The sequence below is a fragment of the Plutella xylostella genome, chromosome 29 (genome assembly GCF_932276165.1).
Source record: "Plutella xylostella chromosome 29, ilPluXylo3.1, whole genome shotgun sequence".
In the NCBI taxonomy this organism is placed as follows: Eukaryota; Metazoa; Arthropoda; class Insecta; order Lepidoptera; family Plutellidae; genus Plutella; species Plutella xylostella.
The window spans coordinates 9,153,216-9,178,140 of record NC_064009.1 but is presented as its reverse complement, the minus strand read 5'-3'; the positions used below and the strand labels follow the sequence as shown (position 1 = coordinate 9,178,140).

General features: G+C 38.1%; 5 protein-coding genes across 8 annotated transcripts; 3 read left to right on the top strand and 2 right to left on the bottom strand.

The window, feature by feature from the left end:
- The first annotated feature begins 322 nt into the window (after positions 1-322).
- LOC105382162 lies at positions 323-2,049 on the top strand. Its single transcript, XM_011552002.3, has 3 exons — positions 323-873; positions 1,349-1,521; positions 1,834-2,049. Exons 1-3 carry the CDS (start codon positions 495-497, stop codon positions 2,047-2,049), a joined length of 768 nt encoding a protein of 255 aa, XP_011550304.3. The 5' UTR covers positions 323-494.
- Positions 2,050-2,571: 522 nt separating this feature from the next.
- LOC105391734 (mediator of RNA polymerase II transcription subunit 10) lies at positions 2,572-3,656 on the bottom strand. The gene is made up of 3 exons (XM_011563274.3): positions 3,393-3,656; positions 3,136-3,219; positions 2,572-2,946 (listed from the first exon to the last, which is right to left on the bottom strand). The coding sequence occupies exons 1-3, from the start codon at positions 3,515-3,517 to the stop codon at positions 2,757-2,759; spliced, it is 399 nt and encodes a 132-aa protein (XP_011561576.1). The 5' UTR covers positions 3,518-3,656; the 3' UTR covers positions 2,572-2,756.
- Positions 3,657-4,445: 789 nt separating this feature from the next.
- LOC105391733 (mitochondrial thiamine pyrophosphate carrier) lies at positions 4,446-5,985 on the top strand. The gene has a single exon (XM_038120263.2). It carries the CDS (start codon positions 4,539-4,541, stop codon positions 5,511-5,513), a length of 975 nt encoding a protein of 324 aa, XP_037976191.2. The 5' UTR covers positions 4,446-4,538; the 3' UTR covers positions 5,514-5,985.
- Positions 5,986-6,626: 641 nt separating this feature from the next.
- LOC105391732 lies at positions 6,627-9,627 on the bottom strand. The gene is made up of 3 exons (XM_011563272.3): positions 9,194-9,627; positions 7,973-8,151; positions 6,627-7,493 (listed from the first exon to the last, which is right to left on the bottom strand). Exons 1-3 carry the CDS (start codon positions 9,279-9,281, stop codon positions 6,663-6,665), a joined length of 1,098 nt encoding a protein of 365 aa, XP_011561574.3. The 5' UTR covers positions 9,282-9,627; the 3' UTR covers positions 6,627-6,662.
- A 7,873-nt stretch (positions 9,628-17,500) lies between these two features.
- Positions 17,501-24,262, top strand: LOC105391731 (zinc finger protein 34). 4 transcript variants are annotated; one of them, XM_011563271.3, is made up of 3 exons: positions 17,501-17,957; positions 18,481-20,208; positions 21,067-24,262. In XM_011563271.3, the coding sequence occupies exons 2-3, from the start codon at positions 18,498-18,500 to the stop codon at positions 21,288-21,290; spliced, it is 1,935 nt and encodes a 644-aa protein (XP_011561573.3). In that variant the 5' UTR covers positions 17,501-17,957; positions 18,481-18,497; the 3' UTR covers positions 21,291-24,262. The 4 variants fall into 4 exon arrangements, with proteins under 4 accessions (XP_011561573.3, XP_037972974.2, XP_011561572.3 ...); XM_038117046.2 differs by having other exon boundaries at positions 17,501-18,091; XM_011563270.3 differs by having other exon boundaries at positions 17,501-18,131.
- Positions 24,263-24,925: the final 663 nt, after the last annotated feature.

The following is a 24,925-nucleotide window of genomic DNA, read 5'->3' as shown; positions in this document are numbered from 1 at the left end:
TAACGCCTCTTGTAATCTGTAACTAAGTAAGGTTTTGAAATATCCAAAACTTCGACGTCTGATTCGGAGGACGTCGTATCGACGTCGGACTTTTCACCCTCATCATCCTTCTTCCTTTTTTTTCTTGTTCTCACCTTCCCCATTGCTATTTTTTAATTTATTGTGTATGTAACAAACTTTTTATTGGTTTTTATTAGTAATTTACGTATTTGTAGTAGTTTTAATTAATATTATTAATAAATTTTTCGAAAATCCCGCCTGGTATTTTCAATGGTTCCCGCGCTTTCCAGTTTTTTTCTTACTATAATTTACGTTTCATTACATACAAAAATAAACATCAAATAAATTAAAATTGATGTGCATATGGAACGTACATCTGTCGATCGGCGGGTAGTTTGAGAAAACTTGTCTCCTGTAACAAGACAATGTGCTAAATGGCCTCTGAATTTTATTTCGAAGTATAAAATTTCAAGATCGGTCATATTGTAGCACAAATGCAGTTCCCTATATGTTTGAAATCACTTAACATGAGATTTAGCTCGCGCCTTGTGTCCTCTGCGGCCGCAGTGGCTTTAACGTGTGTAGTGTCAGCCGCTGCTTACTATTACAAGAGCCGTAAGACTGAGATCAATGAAGTGATGATATTCTGCAAGTTGCAGTTCAATGTGTTCAACTTTTTCGACAAGCTGATAAGTTTTATTGAGGCAGCGAAACGCAGTGTAAATGTGTGCATGCCTAGTATTCACAACCCTGCCATCCAGGCGAGGCTTGTCGAACTCATTCAGAGGAAGAACATCAAAGTCCGTATCATCATTGACGGAGCTGGCTACAATGCTTCTACTGCCAGTTTCTTGAAAGAACTATCAGACGCTGGTAAGTATTTAACTATTGGTTTCTGACTAGGGAAGAATCAGAATATGCATCCCATTCTAGAGCTTTTATCGTAAGGTTATAGATCTCAGCTCAGCTATAATAGATCATGCATCAATATTGCAGAGGTAGAAACGTAGACCGTAGTCTAGTTTCATTTAGCTTACAACCTGTAAATAATAAGTAGGTAAGTATACCTATTCATAACATTGTTATGATGGTTAAGGTTCGTTAATAACACTCTGCGAAGCATTCGTCAGCTGTATAACTAAACTGATGGTTTACACCAGGTTTAAAAGTGTTTAACACGCCATTTGACTGATGTACTTAAGAGATATTTCTACTATAACTACGTAAGTACTTACACAGGAAATATTGTTGGTAGATCATGCTGGTACTTCTGTATGCTGTAGATAAAGAATGTGTACCTACCTATTTACTATCCCCCTCTGACTTATCAAAAAAATCTAAATTCCAGGAGCCGAGATCAAATGGAAAGTGAGCGAGTACCGCATGCAGCAGAAGTACTGCCTGGTGGACGACGAGGTGCTGATGGCCGGCACACTGGACTGGGGCAACGACCTGTCCTTCGACCACTGGAACTACGTCTATGTGACCAGTAAGAATCAGCTGGTGGAGCCGGTTAAAAGGGTATGTAGTCTATGGTTCTGCTGAAGAAGGTTGGGGTGGTGGTGAGTGGAGATGCACAGTCAAACGAAGCGTGTGAGGTTTGTCGTTATTGGGTGACAGAGATTGTTGGTAGGTGCCTACTCCATGCGATTCTTGTTGGCTTTTCTCCAGCAGTGAGTCGAATATTTAGCTATAATGATAATGGTATAGTCTGTGATGGGTAGTTGGATTTTTATCCTTGTGCCAGCTCTCCTAGCCTAATAAATCAATCTTGGAATGACTTGAATTGACCAGTTATTTATTAACACTAACTGCTAATAATTTCTTTTCTAGGCATTCAGCAACATGTGGAGTGAATGCCAGACCAGTCTGCGGGACGCCCTGAATGCCCCCTCCGCCCCTCGCGACCCCGAGTCCACAGACACGGCAGACTCTGAAGACATGCAGGACCAAGAAGACAACTTGTCGGATAACTATGAAATGGTCGAACAACACCTAGACCCTGAGCGGCCAAGGGAAAACACCCCGGTCGTTCAGATTACTGCTTAGTTTTTTAAATTATGTCTCCTACGCAACAATGCTTATCCTCAGAACAATCACTTGGGATCTGTTGATTTTTAAATACTTTTTACAAGATGGATTTTATAAAATAGACTTTTTAAAATTAATTTATTAATGAAATAGCTAATTTGATTTTTGGTACAGCCAAGACTGATATTCAATGTAATTTTAATCAATATTTTCAATTTAATTATGATTTTTGGTACATTCCTACTGTTCTATTTAATTTTATTGTTCTAATTTTTCTATTCTCTTCTATAACTCTAGGATGTTTCAATAGAATTTGCTTTTTACCATGAAAGCAATTCTTTTTTTCTATTTTTAGTAATTTATTTTTTGCTTTCTAATTGTTTTCAATTTTTGTCTCAATTTATTAGGCTTTTGTTTTAATCAAATTTTGGTCAGCTTACTTTGTGCTATTTAAATATGCAATTAGCTTATTAAACTATTGCTTAAATTACACCTTATTTTAATCATTCTACCACCAAGCAATTCAAGAAAAATACAAGCTGAATTATTATTTTCCGATTTATTTATAAGTAAATAAAAAACCAAACTGTATTCCTTGTAAAAGAACATAATAATTTGAGCTTAAAAATCATCAGTTTTGCTTAAACTAGTATGTTTAAATAATCATTTCCAAAAACTGTCTTACAGAATATCAAACCTTAACATCTAAACCTTATCCTACATATTCATTCACCACCTCGGATAGCCTTGTACTTGGCTATTTCATTGGGGAAAGTCTTGGACAGTTCCGAGAGGAGATTGCTCTTGAATCTCTTGTAGGAGTCGATCTTTCCCTTCACCTCCTCATTCTTGGCGAGGGCCTTGTCGATGCAGTCCTTGGTGTACAGCTGCGGGTTCCGACCCTGGTCTATGTAGCTGGAATAAATAATATTATGTAGCATGAAAGTGTTGATCGAATCTAGAAGAACAGATGCATAGTAGATAGGTACACTTTGAACACTATCAGTTTTATACAGTGTTAGTGCAAGTGTTTTATAGATAGGCATTGGTTTATAGGATTTACTGGGATTTAATAATACATACAAATAGAGAGAAGATACTTACTCAAATACCTCTGTAGGCACATGTATGTCGCCAACTTGAGACTTCAGCTTGTCCACTTCCTGAAGCCCAGTTACCAAAGATTGACTGCAACCAAGAGTAGAAGATAGAAATTAAATTACAAGTAGTATTTTGAGAAAATACTTTAGTGCAGTTCCATCATCAACAACCCCAATATCCTGTGCTTAGATTCTAAACCCCTCCCGTTTTTTCATCACTATTAGTCAGCGGCGAGTTAGTAATTAATAATTAACACTTACATTTTCTGATTTAAAACACTTTGCCCCTGTGGCTGGAAATCACTAACAATAATTCGGATTTGCCTGACATTTTCGATGAACATTTCAAGCTGCGTTTCCAGATTTTCCAAGGCGGCTGAGGACATCCTGATATTTGTTATAGAAGCTCACGATTTGAAAGTAAACGAAATTGAAATGAATTAATAACGTTGTCTCACAATGCGAGAAAAAACTAGAAGAAACGGAGAAAAACAAACAGCTGATTGATGCTGTTCTATTCTAATCTGACATTTTGTTTTGATGCACTTTCCTATTCCGATTACAGTAAAAGTAATCTCTTGTGCAAAGATTACTTTAATATTTCTATCGATGTCATGCTACGAGTTTAAAATTTATACCTAGATGTGCAAAATGCAAATTTCATAGTCTTTTTATTATTATTTTTATGGAAAAATATTCAATATTCGGTTAGTCCAATTTTGAAAATAAATATACTTTGCATCAGTCGGAACAGACTTTCATTCACTCATCAATTTCTTTCATTCAACATTGAATCTGTCAATGAAAATGTCAAAATCTGTCATTGTCCTGAAGTCCTGACATCTACTGTTGTTGTTAGGGTTCGAAGTATCGGCGTCCGGTATCGATACCGAGTACTCATGTGGTATCGAGACGAGGGTATCGATACCAAAAAAGTGTCGGTCCAAAAGTATCGATACTACTCAGTATCGAGTACTTGCGAAATTGTTAAGTTTTGTACCTTCACCAGCATTAAAATCTACTTTTCCATTGCATTTAAAAAAAAGTTTTGGTGATAATAGGAAATAAACACAAAAAAAATGCAAGAATCTGAGGTTTTAACGGATTGATTTTGTTTTAAGATCTTTTATGAAGGCCTATCATATTATAATGTGACGACAAAGTACTCGATACCAGCGATTTTTGTATCGAGACGAGGGTATCGATACCGAAAAAGTATCGGCTCAAAAGTATCGAGTACTCAGTATCGGGTATCGCGAACGAAAGTATCGATACTTACTCGGTATCGAAAGTATCGTTCGAACCCTAGTTGTTGTACTATTTTGGTTACCCAAAAAAATAAGAAAAGAGATGAAATGCGTTTGATATTAAATTAAACCATTACAAGTAAAGTGTCCTTAAATTAAAATGAATCATATAATTCAAAATGTGCACGCAGAAAACAAAATATCGACGTTTCAAAGTGCTTTTGCCGGCGGGGCAGCTGGCGCGTTCACTCGGGCCGTGGCCCAGCCGCTGGACGTGCTCAAGATACGGTTCCAGCTGCAGCTCGAGCCTATTAAACAGGGCTCCAAGTACGCCTCCATATTCCAAGCTCTAACAGCCATCGTGAGGGAGGAAGGCGTCACAACTCTATGGAGCGGTCACGTTCCCGCGCAACTACTCTCAGTCACATACGGCATTGTACAGTTCTCCACCTTCGAAAAGATAGTTAATACTTGCCAGCGAGTGGACGCTGAGTTTTCACAATCTCACAGACATGCTATAAACTTTTCAAGTGGAGCAATAGCAGCGACTGTTGCCACGGTTGTGTCATTTCCCTTCGACACTGTGAGGACGAGACTGATCGCCGAGCAGAAGACTAAGAAAGCTTACAAAGGGTTTTCACATGCACTGGCCACTATGATCAAGACTGAGGGTGCAAGATCTCTGTTCAAGGGACTGCTGCCAACACTGGCACAAATAGCGCCCCATTCAGGTATACAGTTTGCTATTTATAAACTGTTTACTGATAATATACTCACCAAAGTAGCATTCTTTCAAAGGCCCACTACTCTTTCCTCTACGGTGGAGTCAACTCTAGTAGCAAATTTAATATCAGGATCAATAGCAGGTTTTGTGTCAAAGACTGCTATTTACCCTTTTGATTTAGTGAAAAAAAGACTGCAAATCCAGGGATTCCAAGAGCACCGAAGTGGCTTTGGCAAGCAGATGTATTGCAGTGGTGTTCTGCATTGTGTGAAGTTGACTATCAATAATGAAGGGTTTTTAGCACTCTATAAAGGGTATGGCCCCAGTATGTGTAAAGCTATCTATGTCTCAGCATTACATTTTGCTGTTTATGATGAAATCAAACATTTCCTAATGAGAGTTGGTAGATGAGACTTTCTGACTTAGCTAATATTAGTAGAAATTTATATCAATTAAGTATGTACTTGCATTAAATGTGAGTGCATGTTCTGTAGAATCAAAAAAAGTAATTCATTTATATGTAATAGATTGAACATCACTTATGTAATCCTGCAATTTTATACTTGATGTATTTTGTAATGAATGTGATAAGATCTGAATCATTGTTGACTTTACTTTCACTGTTATCTTAATAGAATCAGAAGACATACATTTTAATGTCAGTATCTTTGTTTAAATAGCAGTCATTACTACTGTTCTCTACAAAACAATACATAATGTTCCTACCATGTTGTTGAGTACAGTTTACTGAGTTCACTTGAGTAGTAATTACTTGTTTGCCCAAACCTGTGATAACAAATGCCATTGTAACACTATATTTATTTAAGCTTGCTTTTTATTTATTTAAATAATTATGTCATCAATAAATATAATTTTAAGAAGACTTTAAAAGTATTTATTTATTGCACTTTTATAAAATTATAGATAAAAATTAGCAAGTAGGAACTTATAGAGCTTCCACTATGTTATTGTATTTTTGACGTTTCCTTATGTCTGGTAAGTAAAGTTGGTTTTCCTTGCAGTCGTCAAATATGTATGGGATTTCGAATGTCTAAAAACCAATAATACACTCACGGGCAATGAAAAGGTTCCACTGAGAAAATTACCAAATTACTCCTAAATGGAAAAAGCTAGCTTAATGACTTCTTCTGAAACATTGAAGTACATTTAACAAAGCATCAGGATATTACCAACTAAAAACGGTAATATTTTGTCCTTTTTTAAATTAATTGTTTGAAAAAAAATGGATTTTTTGGTGTCGACATTTCCCGAGTGGAACTTTTTCATTGCCCGGCAGTGTATAATGGACAGAGTATAACTACATAACTTTTTAATGAAAATATAAAAGTAAGAATTATTTATCTCTTTTACATAAGTTTTGTATACCATAACAGGTAACTATGTGGAAACGTAGATATGAAACCTTAAAATAAATGAGTATTGTATATAGGTAGTCAGGAATTGGGTCTATCCAAACTTATACATAATTATAAAAATAATTAATTATTATAATGCCACTAATAACAAAAAGTAGAAAAGTCCAAAAAAACGCTGACAAGTTTAACCGTAAGATATCACATAGCCCATATTCCTCATCAAGGTGTCCTTGATAGCTGGTTGAAGCTCCTTCTTCATGTAGGTCGTCAGGAGAGTCCGTATTCCCTTCGTGAAGATATCCTCCATCTCCCTTGAAATATCCTCGACGTCGTCCAAATCGTCTTCCGGTCGGAAAAGCTTGCTTCTCTCGTAGTTCAGTCTACTGCTTCTCGGCTCATAAACTATGTCCCAGTTGTCTGAAGCTCTGCCATCCAATTCCTCGTATGGCTGCGACAAATGAGGATCAAAAGAGAACTCATCGGACCTCTTTCTCCTCCGCAGTGGCTGGTTGTCCTTATTCCAATTGGAGTTCCTGTTGATGTATCTCTCACAGCCGTAAGCGTAGACGCTGATGAAACCTGGTTCGAAGAATTCCGAATCAGTTTTGACGTTGAACTTCCCGGGTTGCTGGTTGAGAGGCCTCGTGTGAAAGCCGATGCCGGCTTTGCGAAGCCGGAGTATCATGTTGCAACCGCTGCCACGGTTTCTCGGATAATCCCTGGGATAGTCGTGGTCGTATGGCGGAGGGTTGTAATTCCGCCGTAATCTGTTCGGGGGTGCCCCTCGGTCTAGTTCGCTGGCGTCGAATAAATCCACGTTTCCGCTAATAGTGAGGTCGTTGAACATAAGCATCGTGTCTAAAGAGATATTACGGGGATCGAAGTAACACTTCTGTACGCGAACCCAGTTGCTATTCTGCGGAAGACGAACCCTCATTCTCGTGACATACATGTCCACCGGAGCACTCCTCATCTGATGATGGAGACTGTAGCCGTTGAGGTCGAAGGTCTGACTCTGAAAAGATAAGAAACGGTAAACATTTGTAGCGCAGAGCTTTTTAATGTCTTCTAATAGGTCCCTCTAAATTAGTGATGCGGTGTGTTCGATACGGTTGAGCAGCTTTTGAGTTCAACTTAATTGCCTATATCCGTCCTTTGAATGTCTGTCGTCTATTGTAAGATCTCCATAAACGTGCTAGTTGCAAGCTAGTTTATATCAAGTTCCTATAAAATGTATAAAAGCTCCGCTCTTGATATAGTTACTTATACCTATCTACTAATGAAGATGAAATTTTAGTTTTCCGTTTTCATCGATTAGAAAATGAGATTTTCATTTATTACGGTGTACCTACTTTCTATACTGCTAGTTCCACCCCAACCACCCTAATAAGCTGTGCGTGTACATTACGGCATTACCCTCCACATTTCCACATATGGAGAAAGCTCATGCATGGCCAACTTCTGTTGGTCCACGGGCCATATTGATATCCTTACCAGAGGTGTATCCAGATTCTTGGGCTGGTTCCTCTTCCGTCGCTGCATCTGGTCCAGGGCGCTCTCTAACCGCGACGAGCATCTCTCTCCCGCCACGGGGGCCGAGGTCAGCGGTGGTAGACCCCCCGGCCCGAGCGGGCGGTCGTAGCGCTTCTCGAATAGGGGCAGGAAACGGGACTCTGGAAATTAATGGGGCCAGTTATGTTTTGTTGGCTTTTTGAGGCCAAAAAGTTTGAATTTATACTCGCATAATAAGAATGTAAAAGTTTTGGCACTAACTGAACCTTAATTATCATCATCCGGTAGGTAGGTACATATAATATGTCTAAGTACATATGTAGCAAAGGCTACTTAAATAAACTTAAGTAATTATGTTTATATTTTTATACCAACTTCCTCTACAAAGTAATGAACCCTTCGCCACTGATATGTAGGACTGTAAATAGATGTAAGTACGCAAGGGTCAACATATTGATATTATGATATTTACAACAAAAAAAAAACGATTTATCAGACAAAATTGAAAGTTGTGAGGTAGGTAATGCACCCATTTTCTATGGCATGCATTTATTTTCACTTCCATTGTTAGAGGCTCGGAAACCGTGAAAATAGTCGTGAGTTTAATAGCACTAGCAAAGATCAAAGTAAAAGATAATAGAACACACAATTCGTGTAATTTTAATTACGGAAACTCAACAACTATTTCTTTCTTCATTGAAATTAAAAATATATTCGTAAGTACCTAATATACATACTTAAGTATAGGTATCTGTCTTCTACTACATAACTTTTAGTTTTAGTCATTTGTTTTATTATGCCCTGTTTACATAACATAAAAATGCTGTTATATTGTGTGGTAATATTCAATGGAAAGTGTGGGAAGATTTTTTAAACATTGGATTTTGCTGTCATCTATTCGCCGCACTGTTAGTGCACACTGCACACGGTAAGATTTTATAAATGTGCCTGCTAATAATTCAAGTTGGTGTAAAACTTTATAAAATAGGTATTTTCAGGTGCATATTATGATATTGTCGATAGGCGAAAAACCTGATGTTCTTCAATAGTTTTACTGGGAAAGTGAGTGCTTCTCTGTGCTTGCTAATATTCAAGCCATTTATAGGTTCCAACTACGGCTGGCAAGCCATCTCATCTACCAGCATATTTACACAATATACATAGAGACAGGGTACACTTGTATATAGTTTATATTTAACGCACCTTTTCCAGCTTCCGGATCCGGGAGTGCATTGTCACTAGCCGACGCCGTCTTCGCAAAAAATATAAACATCCACCAAAATCTCACCATTTCCACCAGAAAAGTTAGACATTAAAAACTACACCGTAAGCCGAAAGTACCGATCGGCCACCGCTTCCCGCGTCTTTTAAAAAGTTAACTGTCAAATTTAATTTGCCGCCAAATGGCTGAAGAAGTCAAAATGGCTTCCTCTCACCGCGAGTCCGAAACATGGAATAAACTAGAGGCAAAAGCAGACAATAAGAATAAGTGCAGTCTGCGGAAAATAATCCCCGCTCGAGTCAATCTAAGATTGCAGATAGGTATTTCTGCAAGATTGTTTCATTTTGTTTTGTCGGTGCGTAGTGGATTGGATCTGCAGGTGCGGTGGTGGCGGGGGCGGTTGCTGCGTGGTTTACTAGAGCGTTGGATGAACTTTGTGACCGTGACTTCTATCAAATTTGTGATCAACAAATAAATAATGTAACTATAGATTTGGTAACAGCTATAGCGAATTTCAGAATTGTATTTAATGAATGTATGGGCTATTATTATGTAAAGCGAGGGTTTGGTCAGTTAACAGTCTTCAATCTTGAGTCTAATCATCAAGCTGGCCACTGAAATACAGGATAATCAACACTAGACTTCATACATTACTTACTTATTTATAGTTAACTAGCTTTCCTGCTAACATCGCTATCGTCAGTTCTCCATATACCTACAAAATTTCATAAATATTGCTTCACCTAAAAATTGTCTTTGTTACTTACAAACTTTCGCGTTTACAATTTATTATCCAATCAAATCCGGTAATCTTACAATCTATCATTCTCACTGCGACATTTTTGTGCCATACCTTTTATCTACGCGACATCTTCTAGATATCAGCAACTAGACTGTGACGTTATTAAAAGGAAAATAAGGTTGCACCGTTTAAAATACTGTCGTGATGTAGTTTAATGAACTCGGTTTGTAGACATCGTGGTAGAGAGAGCCCTACTTATGTCTGAGCATTGTTATCTAGATTATTATACTTTGATACACATTTATAATCTTATCTACCACGTATCTAAAACTTAGGTAACATAAAAATGTGTACGATATAGTTAACAAGATGCACTACAACTTGTGTAGGTTAGGTTAGATATAGGTAGTTATAGAAACCTACCCTATATAGTAACTTTTAACGAACCTAATAAGCCAGTCGGTACATTTTTAATGTTTAGATGTTTGTCGTTGATATTGTATAGTATATGCTCCTCGTATAGTAGTGTGTCCTAAGGGTCCTAGTTTCTTCAAGTTTTAAGTGTGAAGTAAAAATGTGACGAGAACTGAATACCCGCGCTTCAGTAAGTAGTAGATAGGTAGGTATGGCCATTGTGTTGTTGGTAGCTTATGAAATTCCCGTGAAACTAATTTGGGTTATCATTAATTTAATAAAATAACGCAATTTCAACATTGCGTGGCGTTTTCATATTTGGGTCTTTATGACCCATTGTTTGTGTGACCTTTAATTATGGGATTATTTAAGATTTGTTTTCCAGTTTCAATTTCGCATGGTCCATAAAACATTTTTTTGTTGGTACTCTTTCGTAACTTAGTCGCTAAAATCACAAAATTTATACCTAAGTACTTACGCTTTCAATAAGGGTTTTTTTCGGTTCTCAAATATACGGCACAATAGGGTACCTATACCTAACTAGTTCCTACTTACCTCGGCACATCAGCTTCAGTGGAAAACTGGCCAACAAACGATTACCAATAAAACTGTTGAGGAAGCATTTACCCGAACAAAGGACCTAGCAAAGGATAGGAACCCCAACGGCACAATATCATTGTATCGTGGATAGTACAGCTGGTATTGTGCAAAGCTCTGAGTCTAACAGGTCTGTTGGAAGTGGTGCAAGCCACGCCATTGTTCGACGCACAATGGGGAAAGTGCAACATCCAGCGCCTGGCAGCGAGGCCGGACTGACTGGCTCCATATAATAACGCGTTTCATACGTGAATAGTGAAAATTATGAATCGATCTCTTTTTTTATGACAAACGGACGTATAGTTGCTGAAGTTTCACTCGATTTATGAGCAGTTAAGGACAGTTAGCCATGCCTGGTTGCTCTGTATGTAGGCCTGAAACTCTGCATACCTCAAAGAAGCGATGGATTAACGTTAATTGATTGTTATTTAGAATTCTTTATTTCAAATGCAGCTACCTACCTAGGTGCCTACCGTTATGCTACCTAAGCATAACGTGCAGAAGAGGAAAACCTACTTAGAACTTAAAGTACCTAGATAGATAGGAATGGTACCTGCCTACGCTCAATACTCTACACTGCTAGTCACAGGCGCGGATCCAGACCTCAAAATAGGTGATGGGCAAGTTAAAAAAGGTGGCGAAAAGTAAATTCAAAAAAATAAACGACTTACCCCTTCGTGTGGGGTATCGTCAAAAATTTGTCTTTAAATACAACAAAAATTGCCCTGAAACCATGTGGATCAAACCCCCCAGTCTCGAGATATATTAATACAAAGTAAAGTTAAATTTAAAGCGTCCCCCCCCCCTTAACTTTTGAAATACTATTACTTACAATAATTCTGAAAAAAAAAGTGTTGTATACCTCCAACACCTCCAAGTAAGTACTTTCAATCTTAACTATAGCGGACTCTATATCATACCTAAGTACATAGTTATTTTTATACAACTCGACCGACGTATGACGTGCAGTTGCCCTAACTAAATGGTAATGTTAATGTATGTGGGAGTGGAACAGAACGCAAGATGAAGTATCCATGACGACGAATAACAGAGAAGCATAGAGTACATGAGGAGAGTGAAAGACGTAAAGACGAAAAGACGTGTCGATATTTCTTTGATTTTATTTTTACCCGTGTAAGTAAATGTGGATTAAATACTAACATCTTATTTAATTCCTACAAATTGGGGGCTCGTCCGGGATGAATAAATATAAGAAATATCGGCGATGACGGCGCACAAAAGACGATGAAGAAGACAGAACGGCAAGCGGCAAGGGGCCATTTTTGAAATAACATGAATGACAGCGAAAAAATTTCAATAAAATTTTTCTTCGCTTCAACGACGATTTCGGGTCTGAGCATCTACCAACTTAAGACGAAAAGACGACAGGAAGATGCCCAGGACGATGACGACGGAGGAAGGCGCGGAGAGAGGTGGAACATCAAAACCGCTGATTACACGGAGGAACTGGTACGCAAATTCAGTGGGCAGGACCAGACTGACTCAGCAGCACGGTGGGCGCAAGAAGTCGACGACAACGCCGAGATCTTCGGGTGGACAGAGTTGCAGCGGCTGATCGTAGGACGGAGGTCACTGACGGGTACGGCAGCACTCTGGCTGCGATCGGAAAGACCCTTTAAGACGTGGGAGGCGCTGAAGACGGCGATCACAGAGGAGTTCCCAGATGCTGTAGACTCTAAGACCATTAACGAGATGATGAGCAGCAGAAAGAAGAAGCCTGATGAAAGTTGCTTGGAATATTTTTATATTATGAAAGAGTTGGGTAAACGAGGGAAGATGGATGATTATGTTACCATCAAATATATAGTGGACGGTATAGTGGACCATGAGCCAAACAAAGTGATGTTACACAGTGCCACAACCTATTCAGAGTTGAAGGAGCAACTAAGAATTTATGGAATTGTGAAGGAAAAGACGAAGGGCGAGAGTCAGTGTTATACGACTATGGGCGCATCGACGGCGCACAGAAGTAAACGATGCTATAGCTGTGGAGATTCCAACCATGTCTCAGTGGACTGTCCGAAAAAGCAAAGAGGTGCGAAGTGTTTTCGATGTAACGAATTTGGGCATATCTCAACCGCATGCCCTGAAGGAGGACATGTTCAAGGCCAGGCATCAACATCGACAGCCAATGAAAGTGCTACGGACGGCATAGACATCTTAAATACGGATTCAAGACGAACGGTGTTCACGGTGGAAACAGGCGATGGCAGCGCTACGACGGACTTCATGATGGACTCACGAGAGAGCAGCGGAAATGGAAATCAAAAGATGTCGGTAATGTCAATCAGGATAGACAAGGCGGCCACAGACGATGAGCATGAAGAAAATGACAGCCATAGATACGAATCATGCGAAGAAGAACCAATGACAAAGGAATAAAGAGAGGACATGGCATATCCACGAAAAAAATGCGCTTACCTAAACTTTGGTGTCAATTAAAATGGCGGCGGTTTTCTTGAAAAATGTAAATGTAAACAAACAAATTGTTTGACAGCTGAAGTACCTTGTGTTTGGATGTCAATCAACATGGCGACCGGTCGCAATGTTGTAATTTTAGGCAAAGACAAAACTACTGTTGTCCTTTTTTACGTACGATAACAGTAATAAGTTAAAAAGAGACGACGATATATTTTTCAATACCGATTTTTATGCCAGGTCCTCTCTTTATTCTTTTGTCATTGAGAAGAACTGAGTGAAAGTCAAAAAGTGTCAATGTCAAAGAGCAACTGTCAAGACGTTGTAAACAAACAAGATTTACAGAATGTAAGCGAGAAACGGATGGACATCTGCGAAAAATCTGTAAGTAAGTTTATTGATAACGGAAGTGACGATAACCTAATTGGAGACGATGTGTATTCCCAGATACGGATTGTAAAAAACGACGATGACGTGAAGATAACGAGAGATATAACGAGGATGATGTTAAAGTTAAGAAATCAAGTGGGAACGAGGCGAAAAAGGGTAAGAAGGCGAGTGACACATATGAGAAGAAAGATAAGAAGAGAAGCGATACACGAGATAAAAAAGATGAAAAGAAAGAAGGAAAAGAAGATGAAACGCAAGAAGACAAGAAAGAAGAAAAGAAAGGAAGTGATATTGGGGGAAAGAAAGATAAAAGTGATGATGAACGAATGATGACGAATGTGTGTGTTTTAAGTTGTAATGCCGTATTTGTTTATTATTATTAGTTAAGGTGTTAATATCGTTTAAGTTGTTTTTAAATGCACATGCTGAGGGCAGCTTGTAAGCAGGATGGCCGAGTGTGGGAGTGGAACAGAACGCAAGATGAAGTATCCATGACGACGAATAACAGAGAAGCATAGAGTACTTACATGAGGAGAGTGAAAGACGTAAAGACGATGTGGATATTTCTTTGATTTTATTTTTACCCGTGTAAATAAATGTGGATTAAATACTAACATCTTATTTAATTCCTACATGTATGTTTTTTTGTGTCAAGCGGTCGGCCCATCTTATGGCTACAGAACCCTTTCATGTGCGTGTCCGACACGCTCTTGGCCAGATTTTTTTTGTTTGTTGGTTATGCTAAATGCAATTTTTCCTCCTCAAAAGCCCTCTGGATCAATCATTGTTTAATAATTCAAATCTGAATATTTTGAATTTTGAAACCCAAGAGCATTAAGTACATGAAACTCATATTTAAGGAGAACTACTAGAGAACGTACTAAGAATTTTTTTAAAGGACAAATATTAATCAGAATGGTACCTGAACCGTGACTGTATGAAAAAGATTAGATTATATCTTCGTTTCACCTGGATGTAGGCATACCAGGAGCACCTGAATCTACTGGCTGGTCCGTTGGTTGGCTTTCAGCGAGCGGACAGCCAGACTTCCATTGCCACTACAAGACCAAGAAGTATGGTCATCAACATGTTACATTTATGAATCAGTACTTTATGAGTTTATGCCGGACACTCCTTAATTTATTTATAAAAAAAAATGTGAAAGGATCTCTTTGTCCTTTGATAAAATTATAATTTAGGCATAATTTAGGTATGTTAATAAATCAAAAGGGAAATGTGATACGACTACCGAATTTTTTTCAGTAGAAAAAATATAATTTGTTACAGGTAGAGATAACTAAAGCTAAACTGTATTGAAAAAAAAATATCGTGTCGTTATCTTAATTAGTTATGAAATATACTTAACGCCGTCGAAAATTCGGTCCCTGAAGAATCGCCGAAAACATTATAAAATTTGATCAAAATCTTCCGGTTTTTTTAAATTAAAAACCAAATTGAGATCATAATATAATATACTAATAGTCTCCTTGTATATAATTAAAAAATAAATTTAGTTGTAAGCCGGACCTCAGACTCTTGGCATCATGGCCGAAAATTTTTGTGTTTCGGATTCTTAAAAAGCTATCCGGAGGGCTTTTGAGGTGGAAAAAAATAATTTAGCATAACCCAAAATCTTCACCACTAATATAATTATAAAAAACAGCCATACGAAAGTGATAAAATAACGAAATTATTATTATTAAATCCCGTGGTGTGATATGGCAAGTCATTTAGGTGATGGGCATGCCCATCTTGCCCATATGGGTGGATCCGCGCCTGGCTAGTCACTAGTTATATCTATATCTATGGTTACAATATAAGTAAGTATACATAATTAATTTAGAATTACTTTCAAACTCGTGTAAATCTATGTACCTAACAATGAACTTTAAGATCTGTGAGTACCTAGGTCTTAAATATTCTACTACTTACTTCAACTGAATCACAGCACTGCATTTCAGTATGCGTATCAAAAGTACTTAAAAGCCCTGCTTTTTTATATATTTTGTATATCACCTTAACATTCAACGTACGTTGCCCATCCCACCCATAGCAATAAAATAAGTAAGTAGTAAAACGATAAAATATTAGGATACTATTGAAATGGACTTATAAAATAATGCTTCCCAACATAATTATAGATTCCATCAGCCAATCCTTTAGTTTAAATAATTAATTGCAAGATGATACATACTTACTCATAGAACTTGACGTTGAAGTCTTTTATAAGGAAAACTGCACTCTGATATAAAAGACATCAACGCGCGTAAATTACAAGTAAGTTCTCCTCTATAAAATGATTTTTCCTCTTAAGTTTAATTAAATCTGATTAAACAGAATTTAGTTTTAATTACAAATGCTCGATTAAGGCTAGTGAGACGTGAATCACATGCGATTCACTCGTTTTTGTGGAAAAATCCTACATTTATTATAAGTATCTCCTCGAATAGATAAGTACTTATTTATGCGTGTACATAACCTACCATTTTGGTGTATAAGTATAGTTACAATCCATATATTATTTTTTATGTTTATTTACATAATTAAGTATCTATATTACTACTCATCTCTATAAATTTATAGCTACAGGCCGTGGAATCGAACTTGGACCTTTTAAATAAATAAATGAAGGAATGTGTTGCATATGTATTCACCTACACAGATAATATTATTACGAGTATGTTTACTTACCTAAATATGTACGTTTAGATTAACTACCTCTACGTACACAAAACAGACCTAATAAATAATGATTACTTATACATACTTGTATATAAGTACCTAAATACCTATTTAACTACTTGGGTAGGTATAAATATACACGCCACATAATGACTTCGATGCAGACAGCATGTAGTGTGTAGGTAGGTACCTATAGTTAGATTTTATTGTTACGCAACTGCGCCACATTTTATATCAGTATTGAAGCAACACGGGTTCCGCTCATCTGGCATAATCTTTATTGACCAAAACTCATTTCGCATAACTCGTATGGTCTAAACTTTTTTGGCCGAACCATCACTTTGCCAAGACTTATGTGGCATAAGGCTCGTTTCGTCTAAAACTCTTTAGGCACAATCTTTAAACACCTAAGTTTCGTTTGCTCAAATTTATGTTCGTCTATACCTATGTATAATCTTGTTTCTCCTAATGTTATCTTAATAAATAATATATTAAGTATGTAGTAAATGTACAAATTGTGGTATTTTTCTCCTACATCCCGAAAATCACGATATTGTATGATCAAAAAATCGAAAGTTAACGACCAGTATAATTATTACAAACCCCATGAGATCGAAACCTAAAAATAGGTGCGACGACGAGCAAAGCGAGGAGGAGCGTGTTAGGTGCACATGTTCATCAAAACCAAAGCGGAGCGCAGCGTAGCGGAGCGGAGCGTTTTCCAAACAGCGGAAACAATACAAGGCACCAGTTTGCGCTATGTGTAGGGAGACGCTCCGTCAAAGTTAAAGCCAAACGAATATTATTACTTTGTATAAACCTATGCCATAGCATTATTAGGCTATTCAAGATTTGGCCATACCATTATTAGGCTAAACAAGATTATGCGAAATAACTTTTTACTAAAAGAGATTTATGCCATACGATTTTCGGCGTAACGAGACTTTAACCAAACGTTACTATGCAATACGAGATTAGGCAAAAAAAACTTATGCCAAAAAAGGTAGAACCAAGCAACACACAACACGATAACACATTTTATATTAGCGTAGGTAGTTACTTAGATACAAAAAATATACTGGCCTACACCGATATCTTAACTCAGTTTCGATTCTATTAGGATGCAGTAGTGATATATTTTTATAATAAAATATTATTAATACAAAACCTAGATTGTAGATAGGCTATTTTTGTGTAACGGATACGGAAGTCAAATGCAAATAGTGAAAAAAAGGTGTGAAAAAGTTTATTTATCCTTTGGACTTGTCATGTGCATTCATTCAATCGATTAGACGTTCGCTTTCATTCATTCGTTTCAGTTTCATTCGGTCACTTGTGATTAGTGGGGTGGGTTGGACTCTATTTTTGTTATTTAATATTTTAAACAAAAGTGGCGTGTAAAGGCTATAATGTGTATCGGTGAGACTATTCGTGAACAATGGATTAGTTTCAGTCTAATACTTATTCATGCATACCGACAGGTAACCCTGAAGATGCTCCCATTCTAGTAAGACAAAAGGCTTGATGTCCTTCACACATTAGTGGAGTATCGTTTGTGTAAATAACTTTGTTATCTCACAACACGGTCGTTGTGCACGTCTCCGTAGTGTTAGAGGTGATTATTGAAACGCTAACGTTGTTCACTAGCATTGCATGTAAGTATCGTAATGATATCAGTGTAGTGCTGCCGAAAGTCGAAATATCTCACCTTCTATAAACATCACGGCTCTACAACGTAAATTACTAACACTAACAATTCTTCGCGGTGGTGGTGCGTAGTCTATCGCTTATTCTATAATACCAAGGAGCAGTGCAGGCCACAGCAGCCTACTCAAGCTTATTAATGGTGCAAGCCCCCAGCCTCAACAACTAGACTAGAGCATAGTTCAGAGCACACACTCTTCCTGTCGCACATCATGGCTAATGTAAAAAGTAGACTAAAATCATCTCCGGAAAAAAAAACAGGGACCCGAGGAAGACCTAAAAAACAAAAAGTGATTTCAGTTGCTCCTAAGGTAAACATGCCCTGTAAAGATACAGGTCCTGAAGCAATGATTGTAACTAAGAAGAAAGAATCCCCTAAAGTTCTCACTGTGGATGAAAAAGTGTCAATATTTTTGCAAAATGGAAAGAAATTAAAACAGAATTTTGTAAAACCACTCCCTGGCGTTAAGGATGGGAAAATTGATAAAAGTCAGCTGGGTATTGTAAAAGAGCAACTAGTATCAAAGTCAGGAAAACTAAAGGCAACAAACAGAGACCATCTACGGCTGATGGATAAGCTATTAATGAGTGAGTTAATGATAACTGAAGTTAATTCAAAGAGAAAAAAACTCAACTCCACTTCCTCTTACATAAGCATTGAGAGTGATAAATTTAAAGGAAATGATACACCTTCAAAGTCAGAAAAAGATAATACAAGTCCCAAGAAAAAGAAGAGCCATCCCTCATCATCATCAGACCAAAGTATTGACAATAACAATACGGGAGGCATATCTGATCAAAACAAAAGTGAAAGTGAAAGCTCTCCCGGAAGCAGCCCTAAAAAAGAAAAACAAAAGAAAGGCAAACAAAACACAAAACCAAAGAAGGCCAAAAAAATTACTAACATTAGTAAAAAACTTCACGATGACTCTTCAAAAAAAATATCCAAACTAAAACAAGTGACTCTGAGCAACGGAGTTGTGCTGCGCTTGTCTCTGTACCAGTGTGACTACTGCCAGAAAACATTCACCAACAAGTCATCCCTGCGCAGACACATCTACATGCATATGGACATCAAGCCGTACGGCTGCATGCACTGCAGCAAGCGGTTCCGGCAGCGCTGCAACCTGCAGGTGCACCAGACCCGGCGCCACGTGGACAAGTACCCACAGAAGTTCATGTGCAACCAGTGTGACAAGCCCTTCCTACTGAAGGAGAACCTGCTGCTCCACTTGACGAGTCACGTGAAGAATGAGAACTCGTTCCGCTGCGTGGTGTGTGACAAGCGCTTCTCTCACCACCTGCTGCTGGTGCAGCACGAGAAGCAGCACCTGGTGTCGGGGCGCTTCCAGTGCTCCATCTGCAGCATGAGTTACGACTGCCGCTCACGTCTCTCTCTCCACGTTAAGAGCCACCTCAACATTAAGGAGTTCGTCTGCCAGTACTGCGGCAAAGAGTTTCTACGGCCGAACTCCATGCGCCGACACGTGGAGATCTGCCACGGTGGCCAGACGATACAGTGCCCGATCTGCCGGAAGCGGCTGAAGGGCCACCTCACGGAGCACCTGCGCACGCACGACAACAAGCGGCCGCACGAGTGTCCCGACTGCGGGCAGCGGTTCACGCAGTCGACACAACTCACAGTGCATCGCCGGTCTCATACCGGCGCACGGCCGTACCCATGCCGTATATGCCGCCGCCCGTTTACCCACTCCAACGCGATGATGCTGCACCACCGGCGGCACACGGGCGAGAAGCCGTTCTCGTGCCCGATGTGTCCGATGGCGTTCTCGCAGTTACCGCACATGAAGGCGCACATGATGAAGATCCACGGCAAAGCGATGACGTACAAGTGCGAGCGCTGCCGGCAGTTCTTCAAGCTGAAGTCGGAGCTGGAGGAGCACGAGAAGGCGTGCGCGCCGCCGCCGTCGCCGCCCGACGCCGCCGCCATGCCGCTGCCGCGCATGCGCTTCCTTCTCGCGCTGCTCCTCACCATGATCGCCTCCAAGGACAAGCTCAAGTGTCTCGGTGCGTAGCTATTTTATCTCTATAGGGTATAAGGCAGAGAAGTCTGACCCCTCTCAGAAGCATTTTTATTATAAGAGGGGGGTCAGGTTTCTCTGCACATGACATGTACTTGTTTTAAAAGTTTGAAACACCACACATCATAGAATGCACCTTTTCGATTTTTCGTGTGGACATTACGCTTCCTGTGTGTGTGCCGTGGAGTTCCATAGTTAGTTTGTCAGACCATTACTGAATTAGAAGGAAAAAAGTAAAATTTTATTTTCGAACTTCACACTCGAACCCATTCTGTCATATAAAAGACATCAACGGGCGTCCACGCATTCATTGGTTTTAAACACTCATGTCTGAGTCAACAATAACATACACTATCATGAGTGCAATGATTTCATAATACTTATTTCATTCGATAAAGCACTCTCTGTTGATAACTTTTGATTTCAATGTACCGAATTCCATTTGTGTGTTGTGTGCTTATGTGACGTATAGCGGGCGACTGAATGTACATTTGGCGCAGTCCATTGCGGGCCGGCGCCGCCTCATCGAAATCGACTTTATTTTTAGCGAGTAAACGCAGCGATGTACCAGCGAGCGGCGAGAATATCGACGGGACATGTGTACGGTAAATGTTGTGGGATACTGAGTGAGTTCATTCCCCATTTTATTTTCATATCGGTGTTGGTGGTGACGGACTTATTATAAGGGTCGGGGGTGGTCGCGGGTTGGAGAAGGAGGTTGCGGATTACGGATATGTCTGGTGGAGGTTACGAAACTCTTTAGTCTTAAGTTGCCAGCGCGTAAATAGCCTCAGCAAACCACACTTCATTCAGCAAAAAGTTTGAATATCTTTTTCCCGCGCAGGTTTCAACAAGCGTCTGATAGACGACCTCCTTGACGATTCGCTGAAGGCGATGGGGCAGACTCCTTGCGTGGACCAGTCGTTGTCCACCGTCGAGCGACTGAAGACCAACATCCAGCTGCTACTGAACGGAACCGTGCCTGAAGACCAGATGGCCAAGTTCCGACAAGAGAACAAGTCCACGGAAGAACTGTTGGTCCTTCTTACTGACGAGAAAAAGAAATGAGTAAGCTTAGAGGTTGGCTATTTACAATGAGTCGATAATTCAAACGGCCGTTAAATGTTTAACGTGCTTTGTGTCGTAGGTACTTTATGGGTAAGGTCAGTCGAATGGTTTTCCTGAAGCCGTTTAGTGCATAGAGCCATTTCAAAAGCAATTATGCAGCTGCCATGTAGTAAATCGATGGTATTTAGGGCTACTCCGACATTTCGAATAAACGTAGGTACCACATGTGGTAGATATTTTGCCTGTAGCTACGTACTAGTGTTTATCGGCCATACATAATAATAATATGTAATCCTCGAAGGGGTAGTCAGTGGGGACACGCAAGCGAGCCACCCGCTTTTCGCACAAAAAAGTATTTCTATGAATGATTAAATCTGTAATTATGTGAAATGTTTCCAAAACTGATACAGTCATACATATACACATGAGACAAAGTAACTTCCACTTAGTAGGAATTCGTGTAGTTGAAGTGGCCCTTCAAGTATCTCGAAGTACCTCGGTACTCGGTAGTCGGTAACGTGACCCCACTTCCTGTGGGGGCACGTGCAGTGAACCTACGCACGATCGCTTCTTAAACCAAATGCCATGCTAAATGCCCATATGTATAACTAAAATAATATGCGAAAGCTTCGAATCGCATTCATATTTAAAGAGTTCCCCGTGGGAATTTCGGGATAAAAACTTGCCTGTTGCACTGAGGGATAAAGTAGTGATGTCTGATGTTCAGTAGTTTTTGAGTAAATTCCTTCTGTGTACATGCTTACATACACTCGCGCCTTTCCTCCAGGTAAATATTATGGAACCAGTGTCTCGACTCGATGTTGTTTTTTATAATTGCACATTTGACATTCCTACCATCGATCGTAAACAATGCATATGCAATTTTATAGGTTTTGTTCGCTATGGCTTTTCAAGATACAGTGCTTTTATTTCATGAGGTAGGTTCTCTTAATGCAAGTTAAGAATTTATGAATATTTTCTAAACTAATAAATTAGAAGCACTCTACATCAAAGTTTAAATAGGTACATACTTACAAGTATTTAGTTAAGGACATGTTTTAAAACATTTAAAAGGAAACTCCGAATTATCCTTGAATACCTTTATGTATCCATTCTTCTGTGAAATACGCGATCAAAATCGAAATACCGTTTGGATGGATTTTCAAACCATTGTCTATGTATTTAAGACAGATTTTCGTGTGTTACATAATATCAGCAGATGTTAAGCGTATCAGTTATATGGTAATCATTGAATGCTTCATTTCAATGTTGTAATTGTTGTCTTTATTCTGCCGAGTCATTTAGGTGACCTTAGTTCTGATGGTGACGAATCGATACATCACATTTTATGATTTACTTACCTACCTTATTTACATTTGGTAGATGGTATTTCATGTAGGTTACTACTGTTGATCATTATTATATGGCCAAAGAATAATATAAGCAAATATTCGAATGATACTAAAACAAATTGAAACAAATTTCATTAGTATAGTAAATTCAACCAAAAAATTGTACTGTTCGTATAAAAATTGTAGAAGGGTTATATTATTAGATCATGTATTTAGTTATTAAGTTTAGCTTGCCATTCACTGCTAAGTGATGATTAGTCCAAAGATCGATATTTGTAATAATATTGTATTCTAATTGATAAATACCTACCTAGTTGGATTAGAGAATAATTATTTAATCAGTAGGTATGTGTTGTGTGCTATGTACAATGAATGTGAGTATTTATCATAGGATATAATTCTAGTATAATTAATAGTTAATTCTTGCTTATATTTTAATGTAGAGCAGAGATACATACATAATGTTCTACAGTGCAATGTCTGAGTTCACATGTTTTGCTAAGGAAATTATAAGTATGACTGCTAAATTTAATTTCAGGTACTTTCAGGGCTGTATAGCAATTGAATATATAACTGTTTGCATCTCAAAACCGATACACATATCTAAATATTTAACTATTCTAATAGGAAAAAATATGTGTTTGTTTAATTGCTAAAGGACTAACTTATTTAGATATTAGCCTGTAAGTACCTTTTTTATTAAGACGAAATCCAGCATACAGTATAGGTAGCTAGCTACGTAGCAACCTATTCTCGCTTTCATAGATATAAAAAAGTGTGTCTTTGTGAACTAAAATATTGCACATGTACCTTAAAATATGGTATTGAAGTACCTATAATTAGAATAAATTATTATTAACCTGTATTATTATTCTTATGTTAATGGATATTAGGTGGAAGCCAAATATTATTTTTTATTGGTTATTTAATTATTATTTTAAATGTTGACTTCAATTATGTTATTTATTAATTATAGTGTATGTTAGTCTCTCAGTGCCATGTTGTTGATTTTTCAATTAGGTACCTACATTCAGTGTTTTTGTTAAAATTTTGTTTGTAAAAATTTTGTATGCTGCTTAATATATCATTTTGGGCATTACCTAAATATTTATAACCACCTGCAAATAACAAAAGGGTAACTAAGGCAGTGGTGCCATCTAACCAAATTTAAAGAACTATCCCATATGGTTGGTACTACTAAAATAATTATGCTTTTGTAATACTTCAAGGTGCTTGAATTTGTAAGTATTTCTTTATTTTAGTTTTACTTAATTCCTTCATGTATGTGTAATAGGAGTACCTAATTATTTATATGTGTCTAAGATAAAATAAAAGTCGTTCTTGCCATGTGAAAATTGTTCAGTAAAAATATGTAAGTTTCTTTAGAAATACAACTTGGATTTTAACTATAGCATAATTTTGCTAGCCATATTTTGGATCCAAATGTTAAATTATTCTTAGATATTTGTACAAGTTGGACTAAGTACCTAGGTATATTTTTGGACATGAACAAACATAATCAAGAATTGAAAACTTTTACAAGTTATCGTTGTATGAGTAGAAATAGAATACCAAAGAATTAAATGTACTATCAGAGAAATAAAAAATATTGTGATGAAATATTTGTTTTAATGGGGCTAACCAACCTTGTCCAAAGTACCAAGAAACACCCAACAAGAAAATAAGACTTTAATTTTTTTTAGAATATTTACTACCTATACTTAATACATATATTATGTATAGTTAAGCCATTTATTGGGCATATTCTTGCACTTGTCTCACAAAATTAGACACTTTTATATGGTCTAGTGTGGACCATTACTCGCCTCTCTGGTTGGTGGTTTCAAATGTATTATAGATGTGAAATGTGAAGGATTCCCCATGCTTTTCGTTTTCCTTGTATAGCAGGATATAAATAATGTAGGTACTCTGTGAGCAGTGTTTGAACGTTTGAACCTACAGCCATAGAGTATATTTTTTCCTGCGGCTCTTGAGCTCTGACTTCGGGAAAGGAAAAGAGGGCGCAGCTTCTTGTCAGCATGAGAAAAGTATATAGCTTGGGGCGCAGTATCAAGTAGGTAAGTACTTGTAAGTACTGGATACCTCAGCCTCAACTACCTACCACTACCAATGCTCTCGCTCTGTAAAACCACTAGGGGGCGCTGTTTTATAATAATAAGTTCAAGACATAACATTATTCTTTTCAGTGTTGGATAGGTTAGTTCATATCGTTAGAGAAGTACTTAAGTTACTTGGTTTAGTTTAAATATTTTACACCTTTGT

Excerpts from the sequence above, each read along its gene's own strand:
- LOC105382162 (XM_011552002.3), top strand. The coding sequence starts at position 495 with ATGCAGTTCCCTATATGTTTGAAATCACTTAACATGAGATTTAGCTCG. Across the intron at positions 874-1,348 it reads GAAAGAACTATCAGACGCTG|GAGCCGAGATCAAATGGAAA; the intron begins GTAAGTATTTAA and ends TCTAAATTCCAG. Across the intron at positions 1,522-1,833 it reads TGGTGGAGCCGGTTAAAAGG|GCATTCAGCAACATGTGGAG; the intron begins GTATGTAGTCTA and ends TTTCTTTTCTAG.
- LOC105391734 (XM_011563274.3), bottom strand. The coding sequence starts at position 3,517 with ATGTCCTCAGCCGCCTTGGAAAATCTGGAAACGCAGCTTGAAATGTTC. Across the intron at positions 3,220-3,392 it reads AGTGTTTTAAATCAGAAAAT|TCAATCTTTGGTAACTGGGC; the intron begins GTAAGTGTTAAT and ends TCTTGGTTGCAG. Across the intron at positions 2,947-3,135 it reads GTGCCTACAGAGGTATTTGA|CTACATAGACCAGGGTCGGA; the intron begins GTAAGTATCTTC and ends TATTTATTCCAG.
- LOC105391733 (XM_038120263.2), top strand. The coding sequence starts at position 4,539 with ATGAATCATATAATTCAAAATGTGCACGCAGAAAACAAAATATCGACG.
- LOC105391732 (XM_011563272.3), bottom strand. The coding sequence starts at position 9,281 with ATGGTGAGATTTTGGTGGATGTTTATATTTTTTGCGAAGACGGCGTCG. Across the intron at positions 8,152-9,193 it reads GGATCCGGAAGCTGGAAAAG|AGTCCCGTTTCCTGCCCCTA; the intron begins GTGCGTTAAATA and ends ATTAATTTCCAG. Across the intron at positions 7,494-7,972 it reads AGAATCTGGATACACCTCTG|AGTCAGACCTTCGACCTCAA; the intron begins GTAAGGATATCA and ends TTATCTTTTCAG.
- LOC105391731 (XM_011563269.3), top strand. The coding sequence starts at position 18,393 with ATGGCTAATGTAAAAAGTAGACTAAAATCATCTCCGGAAAAAAAAACA. Across the intron at positions 20,209-21,066 it reads GGACAAGCTCAAGTGTCTCG|GTTTCAACAAGCGTCTGATA; the intron begins GTGCGTAGCTAT and ends TTTCCCGCGCAG.